This window comes from Oncorhynchus keta, chromosome 12, assembly GCF_023373465.1.
Source record: "Oncorhynchus keta strain PuntledgeMale-10-30-2019 chromosome 12, Oket_V2, whole genome shotgun sequence".
NCBI lineage: Eukaryota > Metazoa > Chordata > Actinopteri > Salmoniformes > Salmonidae > Oncorhynchus > Oncorhynchus keta.
The window spans coordinates 634,356-652,500 of NC_068432.1; the positions used below are offsets into that span (position 1 = coordinate 634,356).

The window sequence follows — 18,145 nt, forward strand, 5'->3', positions numbered from 1 at the left end:
GCCTTGGCGTGAAAACATAAAGCTTAATTGACATTATTTATTGTTGAGTGTCTCTCAAAGATCAATTCAAATCTGTGACCAAAGCAGGAGACTCACAAGGATGTAGTCATGTTTTAAGATGGTGCGCGACGTGACCACGGTACAACCATACAGGGGCTAAAGTGGTAAGCTGGGGGGGATGTAGCAACAGGGAGACACAGAGATGGCAGGCACAATGCAGGGGCATCACACACCCACACCCACACACCCACACACATAAAAGGCAACTAGATTAGCACTAGCGTCTCAGTACCTCCCCATAGCTGTAGCGTTCTAGCCTGTCATCAGAGGAGTATCTGTGATAAGACTCATAGGGAATGAGATCGGGCCGCTGCACGTCATAAATAGCTTTAATCTTAGGCAGAGCGGCCAGATCTTTGTAATTTAGGACCTTGTTTTCCACTTTGGCCTGGAGAAAGGACACAGAACAAGACAGAACAAGTTGAAGACAGAGAAGCAGGCGTGAGACAGAGAGAGAGAGAGGACGAAGCTTGCGTTGACAGACAGAGAAATCCGGAGGGGAGGCCAAATCAGGGTCAGCCGCAAGCTGCTGATGGCATCCTGGGTAAGACAGAAGCTCGAACACACACACACACACACACACACACACACACACACACACACACACACACACACACACACACACACACACACACACACACACACACACACACACACACACACACACACACACACACACACACACACACACACACACACACACACAAATCTGTACTATGGACAGTCCCATCATGTTTAGCTTATTTTGATTGGACTAAATTATTTTTGGTATCTTTTAGCTGTCACCGTATTAGACTAAGCAGAGGTTATTTGATGATGTTGAAATGTTAAAGTTAAGAAAAGATCAAGGAGATCTATACAACATTGAAGTTCATTGTACATTGTCCCCACAAAGATTTTAAAGAGATAAATAGATAAAAATGTTAAGAACCTTATGGACTTGTCAAAAAGCTGCCATGTACAGTAACTGTCATTGCTTTCCTGGTGGTTCACACTGCTAAATTGGTTGACTTGAAAATGAAGTGCCCATTAACCGTGGGTTTGATCCCCCTTCTATCAAGCATTATTGTTCAGGAAAACACTGTTCACCACTGGTCTGTGTGATACGTGACGAAGTGGATTATTATAATAATGCATATAACATATGGTACATGTTAGTGTAGGCCTACAAGTCTAAGTAATATACCCTATAGTAGTGACGATTATTTATGTAGCCGTGCCAGTAGCCTATTTTTTAATTTTTTAATTTACCTTTATTTAACTAGGCAAGTCAGTTAAGAACAAATTCTTATTTTCAATGATGGCCTAGGAACAGTGGGTTAACTGCCTGTTCAGGGGCAGAACGACAGATTTGTACCTTGTCAGCTCAGGGGTTTGAACTTGCAACAATCCTAGTCCAACGCTCAAACCACTAGGCTACCCTGCCGCCCCCCTATGTGTCAGTCTGCAAGAGGGACTCCAAGAAGAACCTTCTCATAAATGTATTCGTAATCTTCATTTACAGAGTTTAAGCTGCACTTATCTTCTCTTCACAACACATTAACACAATAAATGTAATTGTACTTTTCAAATAAGAATATATATACACTACATAACCAAAAGTATGTGGACACCTGCATGTCGAACATCTCATTCCAAAATGATTGGCAATAGTATGGAGTTCGTTCCCCCTCTGCTGCTATTTCAGACACAACTTTTCTGGGAAGGCTTTCCACTAGAAGTTGGAACATTGCTGCGGGGACTTGCTTCCGTTCAGCCACAAGAGCATTAGTGTTGGGGCGATTAGGTCAGGGCTCTGTACAGGCCAGTCAAGTTCTTCCACACCGATCTCGACAAAGCATTTCTGTATGGACCTCACTTTGTGCACGAGGTCATTGTCATGCTGAAACAGGAAAGGGCCTTCCCCAAACTGTTGCCACAAAGTTGGAAGCACAGAATCGTCTAGAACGTCATTGTATGCTGTAGTGTTAAGATTCTCCTTCACTGGAACTAAGGGGCCTAGCCCGAACCATGAAAAACAGCCCTAGACTATTATTCCTCTTTCACCAAACTTTACAGTTGGCTCTATGCATTGGGTAAGGTAGCGTTCGCCTGGCATCCGCCAAACCCAGATTCGTTCATCGGACTGCCAGATGGTGAAGCGTGATTCATCACGAAAGAGAACGCGTTTCCACTGCTCCAGAATTCAATGGCAGCGAGCTTTACACCACTCCAGCCGACGCTTGGCATTGCGCATGGTGATCTTAGGCTTGTGTGCGGCTGCTCGGCCATGGAAACCCATTTCATGAAGCTCCTGACGAACAGTTTTTGTCCTGACATTGCTTCCAGAGGTAGTTTGGAATTTGGTAGTGAGTGTTGCAACCGAGGACAGACAATTTTTGTGCGCTGCGCGCTTCAGCACTTGGCGGTTCCACTCTGTGGGCTTGTGCGGCCTACCACTTCGCGGCTGAGCCGTTGTTTCTCCTCGGCGTTTTCACCTCACAATAACAGCACTTACAGTTGACCAGGGCAGCTCTAGCAGGGCAGAAGTTTGACTAACTTACTTGTTGAAAAGATGGCATCCTATGACGGTGCCACGATGAAAGTCACTAAGCTCTTCAGTAGGGTCATTTTACTGACAGTGTTTGTCTATGGAGATTGCATTGCTGTGTGCTCGATTTTATACACCTGTCAGTACCAATTTGAAGGGGTGTCCACATGCTTTTGTATATATAAGGTATCTCAGATAGGATTCAAACTTGCCGCAAACATCAAAAATCACCAGGAACCAGGATCACAACACTGAGCTATTCATCCAATTGAAAATGTGTGTTTTAGTAACAGCAGAATGTGCTGTTTGACTGCTGTTAAGGACGCTCTCATGGAAAAGTGTTCTATGACGTCCATTAACGATTTTAATAGGTTGATACGGAATTTGACTTGGATCTAATCACAGCCGGCTGGTGAGGATAGCATAGGGCCAAAGATGACAAAGTGGCAAAGTTTTCCCTACATGCTTATGACAAATCCGGCTAATCTTTTGAACAAGGTGTAAGAAAACCAGATAACATTAGTAAAATGAAGGTTAAATAAAAAAAAGAAATGAGGTAGCTAGATACGGTTAGCATGCTAGCTAGCTACATTAACAGATGTCAGTGCCCCCATAACATTTCAACACAATATTTCAACACTTCACATGGAAATCACCACAACGTTCCCATCCTCAATTCTGGAATTTGTATTAGCAGCCTGAGTCATTCTTCGTAGGTAGAACCTAAAGGACAATTTATGCTATTGGACAGGAATTACGTTGAAATAGGGGCAGCATTGCCCTCTGGTGGGGGCCTTTAAACTTTTTCTAATGTTCGCAAGAATGGCTCCTGAGACATTTATGGTCTGTTTACATATATTTCATAGGCTATATATACAGAACATGTGTATAAAACATGCATAAACTGTATTTTGAATTATATGACACATTTTGGTGAGAAAATAATAATATTGCACAGATTTCTGATACATCACATGCCTTACTTTTATTTAAAATCAGGACATGCCTTTTAAGTAAAATCAGGAAATCCACCATCTATGCCTCTACTGCCATTTATTCAAATGGCGAATGTGGATAAAGATGGCAGAATTCAGATATGATGCCATTGTTTTAGCACTATCCACTGGGTTTTTAAACTACGCCAATAAATCAGCACAATCTATTTATACTTTTTTTTTTGTAAATTGCTGGCATCTTGAAGCTAAAGTTGGGGCCATGTATACTCTGCTAACGACCATACAAAAAAAGACTAACAGAGCAATATACAATACGGCGAACTTAGCAAATATTTAGAATTTGTGGTAAGTGCATGAGGGCTGCCATATTTATTCACCTCCGCTATTAGACTGGTTGGGATTTCTCCCTGACAACAACGGCTGCCATTTCCATATCATTCTGGAACTTTGAGGGTTCATGACATAGTCCCTCTATCAATTGAATAGGTTGTTATCAATAAAATGTCACAATAAGGTGCAGAGCATTCAATTTGCTTGTTGAGGGGCAACGAGACCCCCGCTCTGCTAAAACCATTGACAACTGCGTGGCGTTGTCAAGGGACTGTTAAATAAATGTTAACTATTTGGTTGCAACATCCATCACCTTCTGAAGAGCATAGTCAGAACTACACATTTCTGATTATTCTACGCAAAACAATTGTTATCGGTTTCAGGAAGCTAGGCATATGTTGCACATCACCGCTTTACTGGAGAGTCCTTTGAAGGTAATTTTTTATTTATTTATTAAAATGCATTTTTTTGGCAGAAATGCCTTCTGGAACATATGCACTTTCTTGTGCCTTAATTAATAACAAACTTGCATGCCATCTGTAAATACAAATAAAATGGTTAAATTACAAGCTGGCTTTGCTAGCTAACATTACGTGAATGATCTGTGTAGTAATATTATTTGCATCTCAGAAATCCATTTGCATTGCTAGTTATACCCTAATGTTAGCAAGCGAGTTAACATTGAAACTAGTTGGTTAGCTTTAGCTACTTTAGCATTTCATGCATGGTGGCTAGCTATGGAAATCTGTTTGTATTGCTAGTAGCATGGGTTGGGATTATGGTTCATTGTTCAGCTCACTAACTAGCTACATGTCTCAACAAAAAACTCCACTTCACCAGATGATTACATGATCCATCCAGTTAGCCAGGTGTGTCTGGGGGTGATTACGGCCATCTATTGTATTTCATGAACATGTGTACATGTCTAGATAATAGTGACCCATCCACTTAGCTAGATGTGGCTGGGGGTGGTTATAGCATTTCTTTCACATTAACTCATCAATTTAGACAAGTGTGTCTGGGTAAGCATCATCTAAAAATTATAAAATATTTATAAAATATTTTTATCTGGACACTATCTTTGATATTGCTACCATGCAAATATATCAATTAACCATTTAGCTGTACTGTTTACACCTTCTGTGTCCTGTGCATGTGTCAAAATAAACTTTTATTTTATTATATATATATATATACGCTGATTCGGTGAGCGAGTTTATTAGCAAGTGCATCGGTGATGTTGTACCCACAGCGTCTATTAAAACATTCCCCAACCAGAAACTGTGGATTGATGGCAGCATTCACACAAAACTGAAAGCACGAAGCACTGCTTTAGTTCAGGGTAAGGTGACTGGAAACATGACCGAATATAAACAGCTATTCCCTCCGCAAGGCAATCAAAGAAGCTAAGCGTCAGTATAGAGACAAAGTAGATTTACAATTCAACGGCTCAGACACGAGAGGTATGTGGCAGGGTCTACAGTCCATCACGGACTACAAAAGGAAAACCAACCCCGTCGGGGACCATGATGTCTTGCTCCTAGACAAACGAAACAAATTCTTTGTTCGCTTTGAGGACAACACAGTGCCACTGACACAGCCCGCTACCAAACCTGTGGGTTCTCCTTCACTGCAGCCGACGTGAGTAAAACATTTAAATGTGTTAACCCTCGCAAGGCTGCCGGCCCAGAGGGCATCCCCAGCCACATCCTAAGAGCATGCGCAGACCAGCTGACTGGTGTGTTTACGGACATATTCAATCAATCCTTATCCCAGTCTGCTGTTCCCACATGCTTCAAGAGGGCCAGCATTGTTCCTGTTCCCAAGAAAGCTAAGGTAACTGAGCTAAATAAATATCACCCTGTAGCACTCACTTCCGTCATCATGAAGTGCTTTGAGAGACTAGTCAAGGACCATATCACCTCCACCCTACCTGACTCCCTAGACCCACTCCAAATTGCTTACCGCCCCAAGGTCCACAGACAACAACATCGCAATCACACTGCACACTGCCCTAACCCATCTATGTAAGAATGCTGTTCATCGACTATAGCTTAGCATTTAACACCATAGTACCCTCCAAATTCGTCATTAAACTCGAGACCCTGGGTCTCGACCCCTCCCTGTGCAACTGGGTCCTGGACATCCTGATGGGCCGCCCCCAGGTGGTGAGGGTAGGTAACAACATCTCCACCCTGCTGATCCTCAACACCCCACAAGGGTGCATTCTCAGCCCTCTCCTGTACTCCCTGTTCACCCATGACTGCGTGGCCATGCACGCCTCCAACTCAATCATCAAGTTTGCAGACCACTACAGTGGTAGGCTTGATTACCAACAACGACGAGACGGCCTACAAGGAGGAGATGAGGGCCCTCGGAGTGTGGTGTCAGGAAAATAACCTCACACTCAATGTCAACAAAACAAAGGAGATGATTGTGGACTTAAGGAAACAGCAGAGGGATCAGCCCCCTATCCACATCGACTGAACAGTAGTGGAGAAGGTGGAAAGTTTTAAGTTCCTCGGCGTCGTACACATCACAGACAAACTGAAATGGTCTACCCACACAGATAGTGTGGTAAAGAAGGCGCAGCAGCGCCTCTTCAACCTCAGGAGGCTGAAGAACTTATCACCAAAAACAATCAAACTTTTACAGATGCACAATCGAGAGCATCCTGTGGGGCTGCATCACCGCCTGGTACGGCAACTGCTCCGCCCACAACCGTAAGGCTCTCCAGATGGTAGTGAGGTCTGCACAACGCATCACCAGGGGCAAACTACCTGCCCTCCAGGACACCTACACCACCGATGTCACAGGAAGGCCATAAAGATCATCAAGGACAACAACCACCCGAGCCACTGCCTGTTCACCCTGTTACCATAAAGAAGGTGAGGTCAGTACAGGTGCATCAAAGCAGGGACTGAGAGACTGAAAAACAGCTTCTATCTCAAGGCCAGCAGACTGTGAAACAGCCATTACTAACATTGAGTGGCTGCTGCCAACATACTGACTCATCTCTAGCCACTTTAATAATGAAACATTTATGTAATAAATGTATCACTAGCCACTTTAAACAATGCCAATTTATATAATGTTTAATACCCTACATTATTCATCTCAAATGTATATACTGTACTCTATACCATATACTGCATCTATGCCGTTCAGCAATCACTCATTCATATATTTCTTATGTACATAGTCTTATTCATTCCTTTACACTTGTGTGTATAAGGTAGTTGTTGTGAAATTGTTAGGTTAGATTAGCTGTTAGATATTACTGCATGGTCGGAACTAGAAGCACAAGCATTTCGCTACACTGACATTAACATCTGCTAACCATGTGTATGTGACAAATAACATTTGATTTGATTTGATATAGTGTGTGTTTACCAGAGACGGTAATGTGAAGAACAGCATGACCTGCACCAAAGTCAGATTAGGATATACTGTAGGTCAAGGATCAGATAAAGTGTATTTTTACCTGGTGTTTTGCCTTATGTAGGCTACTACTTTCACCACTTTTAGTTTTTAAATATTTGGTTGTTTACACTCCCTTAATCACTCTGTTTAACACGTGGCCTCACGTGAATCCTTAAAGAGATGGATGGGGCTAAGGCTTAAGACACTGAATCGCTGTAGTCAAAAAAAGAGCACTCAAGTAGCTGTACCAAAACATTCAAGGGCCATTTTCTCAAAGTGGGGTTGCAAGTTTATCAACTTTTAAAGCATAATTACTTTCCTATTGTTCCTCAACTGCAGTGTATGATATACCATTTTGTAGCTCTGAGTCTCTACTTTTATCCAATGAAAAAAAAAGATTTAAAAATTTTGCACTATAAGATGAATCGAGATGGTCGGTCACAATTGTGGACATTTAGCTCAATCATCAATTATACATCAAGTAACTGCATGTTTTTCATGATCAGTAAAGATTAATTGATCATGTCATTTCAGATACATGAGTGTAGCCTTACGATATCGCTCAATTTACCACCATTAATTGGATAGTTGAGTGGTTTAGGTTAATTTCCCATCCTGCTGTATGCGGGCACTACCTGTCAAGCAGCCTGTCGGCGCACATTGACTCATCACAGGACAATGACCCATCACACCTCCTGGCTGTGTAAGGGCTATTCTACCAAAAAGGAGAGTGATGGAGTGCTGCATCAGATGACCTGGCCTCCACAATCCTCCACACCTCAAACAAATTGAGATGGTTTGGGATGAGTCGGACCGCAGAGTGAAGGAAAAGCAGCCAACAGGTGCTCAGCATATGTGGGAACTCCTTCAAGACTGTTGGAAAAGAATTCCAGGTGAAGCTCGTTGACAGATTGCCAAGAGTGTGCAAAGCTTCCATCAAGGCAAAGAGAGGCTACTTTGAAGAATGTAAAATATATTTTGATTTGTTGAACAGTTTTTGGTTACTACATGATTCCATTTGTGTTATTTCAAATATTTGGTGTCTTCACTATTATTCCACAATGTAGAAAAGAGAAAAAATTATGAAAAACCCTTATATGAGTAGGTGTGTGTCCAAACGTTTGACTTGTAGTGTATTTAAACTCAGCAAAAAAGAAATGTCCTCACTGTCAACTGTGTTTATTTTCAGAAAACTTAACATGTGTAAATATTTGTATGAACATAGCAAGATTCAACAACTGAAGACGTAAACTGAACAAGTTCCACAGACATGTGACTAACCGAAATGGAATAATGTGTCCCTGAACAAAAGTAGGGGTCAAAATCAAAAGTAACAGTCAGTATCTAGAGTGGCCAATAGCTGCATTAAGTTCTGCAGATTTGACAGTTCTTGCTGTGATATGTTACCCCACTCTTCCACCAAGGCACCTGCAAGTTCCCACACATTTCTGGGGGGAATGGCCCTAGCCCTCACCCTCCGATCCAACAGGTCCCAGACGTGCTCAATGGGATTAAGATCCGGCCTCTTCGCTGGCCATGGCATAACACCGACATTTCTGTCTTGCAGGAAATCACGCACAGAACAAGCGGTATGGCTGGTGGCATTGTCAGGCTGGAGGGTCATGTCAGGATGAGCATACAGGAAGGGTACCACATGAGGAAGGAGGATATCTTCCCTGTAACGCACAGAGTTGAGATTGCCTGCAATGACAACAAGCTCAGTCCGATGATGCTATGACACACCGCCCCAGACCATGACAGACCCTCCACCTCTAAATCGATCCCGCTCCTGTGTATATGCCTCGTTGTGATGCTCATTCCTTTGACGATAAATGCGAATCCGACCATCACCCCTGGTGAGACAAAACCGCGACTCGTCAGCGAAGAGCACTTTTTGCCTGTCCTGTCTGGTCCAGCGACGGTGGGTTTGTGCCCATAGGCGACGTTGTTGTCGGTGATGTCTGGTGAGGACCTGCCTTACAACAGGCCTACAAGCCTTCAGTCCAGCCTCTCTCAGCCTATTGCGGACAGTCTGAGCACTGATGGAGGGATTGTGCGTTCCTGGTGTAACAAACTCCCTCACGACGCCAGGACAGCGGAGTCAATCACCACCTTCCGGAGACACCTGAAACCCCACCTCTTTAAGGAATACCTAGGATAGGATAAAGTAATCCTTCTCACCCCCCCCCCCCTTAAAAGATTTAGATGCACTATTGTAAAGTGGCTGTTCCACTGGATGTCATAAGGTGAATGCACCAATTTGTAAGTCGCTCTGGATAAGAGCGTCTGCTAAATGACTTAAATGTAAATGTAATGTAACTCGGGCAGTTGTTGTTGCCATCCTGTACCTGTACCGCAGATGTGATGCTTGGATGTACCGATCCTGTGCAGGTGTTGTTACACTTGGTCTGCCTATGCGAGGACGATCAGCTGTCTGTCCCGTCTCTCTGTAGCGCCGTCTTAGGCTTCTCACAGTACGGGCATTGCATTTTATTGCCCTGGCCACATCTGTAGTCCTCATGCCTCCTTGCAGCATGCCTAAGGCACATTTATGCAGATGAGCAGGGACCCTGGGCATCTTTCTTTTGGTGTTTTTCAGAGTCAGTAGAAAGGCTTCTTTAGTGTCCTAAGCTTTCATAACTGTGACCTTAAATTGCCTACCATCTGTAAGTGTCTTAACAACCGTTCCACAGGTGCATGTTCATTAATTGTTTATGGTTCATTGAACAAGCATGGGAAACAGTGTTTAATCCCGTTACAATGAAGATCTGTGAAGTTATTTGGATTTTTACAAATGATCTTTGAAACACAGGGTCCTGAAAAAGGGACGTTTCTTTTTTTGCTGAGTTTATTTTATGAGCTAATTAAAGCCCCCCCTGGCCAAACCCTCCCCGAACCGACGACGGGCCAATTGTGTGCAGCACGGTCACGGACGGTTGTGACACAGCCTGGCTATAGTGACGCCGCAAACACTGCTATGCAGTGCCTTAGATCACTGTGCCACTCGGGAGGCCTCCTAATATAATTTTGTATCCAATTAGGCCTAACTAGCGAAGTTAGCAAACATCACCGTTTTTTACATTGTTATAAAGAGTGTTTAATCCCAATTTTTGCTTCCAGACATGATAGGTTGCATTGATTGATGGACCACGTCAAATTGTCTAGCTGGCAAAGAAAGGATCAATTTGACTAGTTAACAAGCTAACTTTTAGTGGATATATGAGATGGCTATATCCAAATATAGTTTAATTTGCTTGCCATTGTCACGTTCGTTGAATGGAAGAGACCAAGGCGCAGCGTGATATGAATACATGTTACTTTAATGACGAGGAAGAAACACATAAACAAACGAGACGCTAACTATAGTGCTGACACAGGCAACTAAACACATAGACAATAACCCACGAAATAGCCAAAGAAGATGGCTGCCTAAATATGGTTCCCAATCAGAGACAACGATAAACAGCTGCCTCCAATTGAGAACCAATGTAGGCAACCATAGACATACATAAACACCTAGATAGTATACACCCCCATAAACATGCAAAACCCCTAGACAGTACAAAAACACATACATCACCCATGTCACACCCTGACCTAACCAAAATAATAAAGAAAACAAAGAATACTAAGGTCAGGGCGTGGCAGCCTTCTATAGTGGTGATGACAGTAGTCCGACTGACAACTTTACCAGGACAAGGACTTACCGAATTCAAGCTCTTTCCAAAAGTCTCTGATGAAGCAAGCTAAATGGCACGCTGTTTGCTTAGCTAGCTAGTTAGCTAGCTACATGTCAAATGGATAGGCTACCCTCACGTATCTGAAATTACGTGATCAACTGAAAAGCATACAGTTACTTACTGTATAACTATGGTGATAGAGCTAAAATGTGGAATCATGTGGAAATGTGTAGTTCTGACTATTCTCTTCAAGAGGTGATGATATTAAAACCAAATAGTTCTAACATTGATTTAACAATCCCCTTTGAAAACGGCACGTGGTTGTCAATGGTTTTGTGCGGAGCCGGGGTTCTCCTTGCTCCCCAGCAGCCAAATTGAACGCTTGGCACCGTACTGTGACGTTTTATTGATCATTTAAAGGACCTCTTTAGGCTCAACACACACTCAACTCAACGACAGCAGATGTCTCTAAACAAGATCTTTACCATGGTTGCTTTCGTCTACAGTGGAATAAAGAGTATACCGAATGTCAGCTTCACAGTGCAACAATCAACAATGGAGAAAGTATGTGAACCTACTTTAAACATACATCAATAATACGTTGGATATAACAAACACTGTTGTCTCAAACAGACATACAAACACCTGAAGCAGACCCCATAAATGACATAAACCCACAACCGCACATGGTGGACTGTCGACCCATGTGAATGACTGATGGCTCTGAGTGACAGGTCCTGCAAAGGGGGCTACGCCTCCAAGACAGGCTGGCAGCCAACAGAAGGTGTACGTGTAAACAAGTAACCATGGCGATGCCTTGGCGACAGACTACTCACACAGATGACGCGGCTCGGGGAACCGATGCTGGAGCCAGGGGGGGAAATGGAGGCCTCAGAGGTTCGTCTTAACTGTGGGAACAAACACACACACGCGCACCATGTGTGTCAGAGTAAGCCTGCAGAGGCCAGACTACCTCTGAGGGAGACAAACAACAACACCCCTGCATTTACCTCAGATCCTCTCCCTACCGCGAGGCTGCGTGATTATACCCCCAGCCTGACACGTCATCTTAGTCCAAGAATAGGAACGCGAGGGATTCAGTTCGGACTAAACTGCAGGAGTTTCTAGGCGGATATAGTAGTGTAATAGTGGTGTTTTATAGTTGAGGTCAACGTGTTACTAACAGGAAGGGAGACAGAGACACAGGGTTCTACTCACCCTGAGTTTCTTCTCCAGCCGTGCTGCTTGTTTACACATGGGATGCCACACCTCGGAACCTGTAGCGGGGACACATCCGCAATCAAACATACGGCTAAAAAAAACTAAAAAACTTCACATTCATTCCACCACACAACGGCTATTGCAATTACAATACAGTAAAACCACCGGGGTTCTTTTCATTATTGATGACTGGAGAAGAAGGCCACAGTTCTTCTGCGGCTCACAGCTCAGAAAAGTTTTTACAGTGTCTCGTGTTCGCAAACTTTTTAACACACACCGATCAAACGCATGTGTCAGTAGATCAGCACTTCTCAACAACAGCCATACATCAAAGGTGACCTAGAGTACATTATCTGAGAGAGGCTTGGAGGCTGAAGTCGTAACTCTCCCTCTCTCTTTTCCCTCTCTCTCCCCTTCCGCTCCCACGCCCGCTTTTTCACACACACACACACACACACACACACACACACACACACACACACACACACACACACACACACACACACACACACACACACACACACACACACACACACACACACACACACACACACACACACACACACGGCGAGATAGACTCAAATGTTATCTCATTCTAGTTCTTCCTGGGAGGGATGTAAACACTAAACCACTAATGTCATGCTCCTCCTCAGTGCTCCTCAGTGCATATTAACAAATAATGATAATGAGAGAGTACCAGGTACTTCCTCTCATACATCCGGTTTCCCCAGGCTCTAGGGCGATACACCACTGTTACTGTACGCGGGACTGAGTGGCAGCCTGCCTGGATATCACGTTCCACATCAGAAGCATTGCGGGAAGCCGGTACAGAATGCAGCATTTGGCCTCCAGTCAATTCAATTAGGATGCCATGCTTACAATCTACAGTTAATATCGGTCCTATAAATCGAGCACAGCCATAGATAGGCCTACAGCACGATCTGTGGGAATCAATAGTCCACCCACCATGCATTTGACGCTCAACAGCACCTCGGCCTATCTCCCTCAATCGATAGTTAGACCCCTTCAAAACTTCCTGCATGAATGTTGTGAGAGGAAGTCTCCTCCCCAGGATTCCTAACACAACCTCAGTAACTCTAATTGTGAATGAAGGGTTACAGGAAATATATCTAATTCGCATCAACTTAAATGCATTAACCTTTTACAAAAACGCATTAAACTTTAAAAAAATAAATAAATAAAGAATGCTTTTCAACCCACTCTGAAAATAGGTAGAAATACTGTAGCTACACTATCTAAATAGCTAAACCTGAGAGGTAGCAGCCTTAAGGCAGAGACAAATCAGAACAAAGGCTCCATAGAATGTTTTATTTTGTTCTTCACAAATTCGAAATGACAAAGTATCAACAGCAGCCGATGCTGAATTATTTGACAGAATTTACATAAATACACTGTGCACAAGAAAATCATCGACACAATAAAAACTACAACTCAAAATAGATATATTTAGGAAAACCGTCAGTGCTAACGGTAAGACAGGAGTGGTAGTCCATAGCTTAGTGGTTGAGTAGCATAGTCACGTATGGCATTGTGCTGCTTTGGTTCTGCACCTGATGGGTTTCAACATTGTTGAGGACCGGGTAACACGACGAGATGGAGCTGTGTTCGGGGACAGCACGACAGCACTTGGTGGTAGGGGGCCGGATTGAGGAGGGTCTTTGCAAACTCTACGTTCAGGTTTTCCCCGATATGTTTGCAGATTGGGGCAGCTGTAGCCGTTGTATTTTATGCCCAGTATGATAGCGATGCCCCCCATCTGTAAATTGGAGAATTTTGTTGGATCATTTTTTCTAACACCTGAAAGGCTTCTTTCTACCTCCAGCAGGTTAAAGGAAAACATATTGTGCGTTTTGCATCATATGATGCAAAATGTATCATACCTGCTGTATTTCTGTATTTTGAAAGTTATATACTGTATCTTGAAAAACCTTTTGCTGACATTCAAATCATTTTGGGACTATATACAATGGACTAATGAAACAACTACCAAAATATAGTTTTTGGGTGGAATTTTCCTTTAATGTTGTTGAGGAACCGCTATGCTGCGGTGTTGACATATGTAGTGAATATCAGGGGCCGAAGCAATAGGGGAGGCCGGCCACATGGCATGCTCTGTAGGATCAATCTCTACCTTTAACAATTTGCCACTTCTCAGTCCAGCCATGCAGTCAGAGTGTGTTGGATTGATTCACTGGCCCCGATCACTCAGTCCTCCTTGATGCCCCCCCTCTTAAATGAACCATCCAGGGGAAACATAACCTTGGGGGCTGCATGCTCTTGTGTTGCAATATGCTAATGTTGTGTGTTAGCGGTCTCGCCGTGATTCAGAGTAGCATGTTAATAATGTGGAGTAGCATGGGTTAGCATTGTCTGATTGTCTGTGCACTACTTTTGACCAGTAGTACCCTATATAGAGAATAGGGTGGCCTCTGGGACGAAGACTGCATATAATGATGGAGCTAACGGGCGATGAGAAGCCAGGCAGACCACTTTAACTTTCTTCACAGCGAGCTATAGTAGCTGAACAGAGTGTACTGTATTGAGTGGCCATCAGAGGCTCTGTAGAAGAGTCAGTTAAGGCCAGCCTATTCAATTATGTACAGTATCGCTGTGATCAATAATGGTGGGAGACTGTTTATGAAACTGTCAGAATTCAAAGTAATGGCAGGCCAAGGCCCTGCTGAATAACAGTCTGAACTGAGGAGTTTGTCCTATTCATCCTATACTGAGTTTTGGAAGTGCATGATGTCTGGAAATCCATTTTAGAGAATGGATGTTACTTTGTGTTATTTTAGGGAAGGGTTATTATCACCCAAGAGCAAATTACCACTGAATTGCACAAGTGAATAGGGCTCACCATCAAAGTGCATTAAAGTTAATGATACAGCACATCAAAGTAAATCATGATGTTATTATCGTCAACAGGAAAAGAGCCTTTACTTTTACCTGTCAGGTACATCTCCTCTCCTTCTGTAAACATCATCTGACAACGGGCACAACGGGCACAGCTGGGGTGGTAGTGCTTTCCTCCTGCCTGAGAGACAGAGAGACAGAGAGAGAAAGAGAGAGAGGGGGAGAGAGGCAGAAAGAGAGGGATATAGAAAGAGGGGCAGAGCGAGAGAGAGAGAGAGAGAGAGGAGAGAGAGAGAGATCCTTCTGTGGCTCAGTTGGTAGAGCATGGCGCTTGTAACGCCAGGGTAGTGGGTTCGATTCCCGGGACCACCCATACGTAGAATGTATGCACACATGACTGTAAGTCGCTTTGGATAAAAGCGTCAGCTAAATGGCATATATTATTATTATTATTATATTAGAGAGAGAGAGAAGAAAAGAGCAACCAGTGAAGAATAAACACCATTGTAAATTCAACCCATATTTATGTTTATTTATTTTCCCTTTTGTACTTTATCTATCTGCACATCATTATAACACTGTACATACTGTAGCCATACTATGACATTTGAAATGTGTCTATTCCTTTGAAACTTGTGAGTGTAATGTTTACTGTACATTTTTGATTGATTATTTTTACTTTTGTTTATTATATTTTACCCATGCCAATAAAGCCCTTTGAATTGAATTGAGAGAGAGTGAGAGAGGGAGGGAGGGAGGGATGAAGAGAGAGATCAAGACGAGAGAAAGAGTGAAGGAAATAGAGAGGGAAAGAGTGAAGGAAAAAGAGAGGGAAAGAGAGTGAGAGAAAAATGCATCATTGGGAGTGGATTTCAGAAGATATAAGATGGTTCCAGCCCAGGTGATTTAAGGCGCGGAGGTGAGAAGATGGAAAAAGAGAAAGAAGAGAAAAGGCATGTAAGTGATGGATGCTACTCAGACACAGCTCCAGTAATTGGACATTCCAATTCCACTCTCTTCCAAAGCAATTTCATAATCAATCAGTGATTAAGTCCGTTTCAATTAGCCACTGTGTGTCCAAGGTGTGCCTTTCATAATGTTTTATACACACACGCCAGTAGATTCAATTAGCCACTGTGTGTCCAAGGTGTGCCTTTCACAATGTTTTATACACACACGCCAGTAGATTCAATGAGCCACTATGTGTCCAAGGTGTGCCTTTCACAATGTTTTATACACACGCGCCAGTAGATTCAATTAGCCACTGTGTGTCCAAGGTGTGCCTTTCACAATGTTTAATACACACCCACCAGTAGATTCAATTAGCCACTGTGTGTCCAAGGTGTGCCTTTCACAATGTTTTATACACACACGCCAGTAGATTCAATTAGTCACTCTGTGTCCAAGGTGTGCCTTTCACAATGTTTTATACACACACGCCAGTAGATTCAATTAGCCACTGTGTGTCCAAGGTGTGCCTTTCACAATGTTTTATACACACACTCAGTAGATTCAATGTTTTATGTGCCTTTCACAATGTTTTATACACACACGCCAGTAGATTCAATTAGCCACTCTGTGTCCAGGTGTGCCTTTCACAATGTTTTATACACAACTCCAGTAGATTCAATGAGCCACTGTGTGTCCAAGGTGTGCCTTTCACAATGTTTCAATTAGTCACTCTGTGTCCACACACCCACCAGTAGATTCAATTAGCCACTGTGTGTCCAAGGTGTGCCTTTCACAATGTTTTATACACACACGCCAGTAGATTCAATTAGTCACTCTGTGTCCAAGGTGTGCCTTTCACAATGTTTTATACACACACGCCAGTAGATTCAATTAGCCACTGTGTGTCCAAGGTGTGCCTTTCACAATGTTTTATACACACACGCCAGTAGATTCAATTAGCCACTGTGTGTCCAAGGTGTGCCTTTCACAATGTTTTATACACACACGCCAGTAGATTCAATTAGCCACTGTGTGTCCAAGGTGTGCCTTTCACAATGTTTTATACACACACGCCAGTAGATTCAATTAGCCACTGTGTGTCCAAGGTGTGCCTTTCACAATGTTTTATACACACCCGCCAGTAGATTCAATTAGCCACTGTGTGTCCAAGGTGTGCCTTTCACAATGTTTTATACACACACGCCAGTAGATTCAATTAGCCACTGTGTGTCCAAGGTGTGCCTTTCACAATGTTTTATACACACACGCCAGTAGATTCAATTAGCCACTGTGTGTCCAAGGTAGATGCCTTTCACAATGTTTTATACACACACGCCAGTAGATTCAATTAGCCACTGTGTGTCCAAGGTGTGCCTTTCACAATGTTTTATACACACACGCCAGTAGATTCAATTAGCCACTGTGTGTCCAAGGTGTGCCTTTCACAATGTTTTATACACACACGCCAGTAGATTCAATTAGCCACTGTGTGTCCAAGGTGTGCCTTTCACAATGTTTTATACACACCCACCAGTAGATTCAATTAGCCACTGTGTGTCCAAGGTGTGCCTTTCACAATGTTTTATACACACACTCCAGTAGATTCAATGAGCCACTGTGTGTCCAAGGTGTGCCATTCACAATGTTTTATACACACACGCCAGTAGATTCAATTAGCCACTGTGTGTCCAAGGTGTGCCTTTCACAATGTTTTATACACACACGCCAGTAGATTCAATTAGCCACTGTGTGTCCAAGGTGTGCCTAGATTCAATTAATGTTTAAGGTACACACACTCCAGTAGATTCAATTAGCCACTGTGTGTCCAAGGTGTGCCTTTCACAATGTTTAATACACACACTCCAGTAGATTCAATTAGCCACTGTGTGTCCAAGGTGTGCCTTTCACAATGTTTTATACACACACTCCAGTAGATTCAATTAGCCACTGTGTGTCCAAGGTGTGCCTTTCACAATGTTTAATACACACACTCCAGTAGATTCAATTAGCCACTGTGTGTCCAAGGTGTGCCTTTCACAATGTTTTATACACACACTCCAGTAGATTCAATTAGCCACTGTGTGTCCAAGTGTCCAAGTAGATTCAATTAGCCACTGTGT

At 43.1% G+C, this 18,145-nt stretch overlaps 1 protein-coding gene and 1 long non-coding RNA gene across 8 annotated transcripts in view; one reads left to right on the forward strand and one right to left on the reverse strand.

Annotated features, from left to right (window-relative positions):
• The window catches only part of LOC118370391 (actin-binding LIM protein 3-like), a 141,089-nt gene that overhangs the window by 30,699 nt on the left and 92,245 nt on the right, over positions 1–18,145 (reverse strand). For 5 of the 7 annotated variants that reach the window (XM_052457576.1, XM_052457570.1, XM_052457573.1 and 2 more), the window contains exons 7-10: positions 15,168–15,255; positions 12,198–12,256; positions 11,816–11,887; positions 293–448 (exon numbers count right to left, since the gene is read on the reverse strand). In XM_052457576.1, coding sequence (XP_052313536.1) covers positions 293–448; positions 11,816–11,887; positions 12,198–12,256; positions 15,168–15,255 — 375 coding nt within the window. The remainder of the gene's footprint in view (positions 1–292; positions 449–11,815; positions 11,888–12,197; positions 12,257–15,167; positions 15,256–18,145) is intronic. The other 2 variants (XM_052457575.1, XM_052457574.1) reach the window with 1 other exon arrangement.
• LOC127906273 (uncharacterized) lies at positions 16,456–17,565 on the forward strand. The gene is made up of 4 exons (XR_008060697.1): positions 16,456–16,546; positions 16,872–17,131; positions 17,197–17,326; positions 17,394–17,565. It is a non-coding gene; the product is annotated as an uncharacterized LOC127906273 (long non-coding RNA).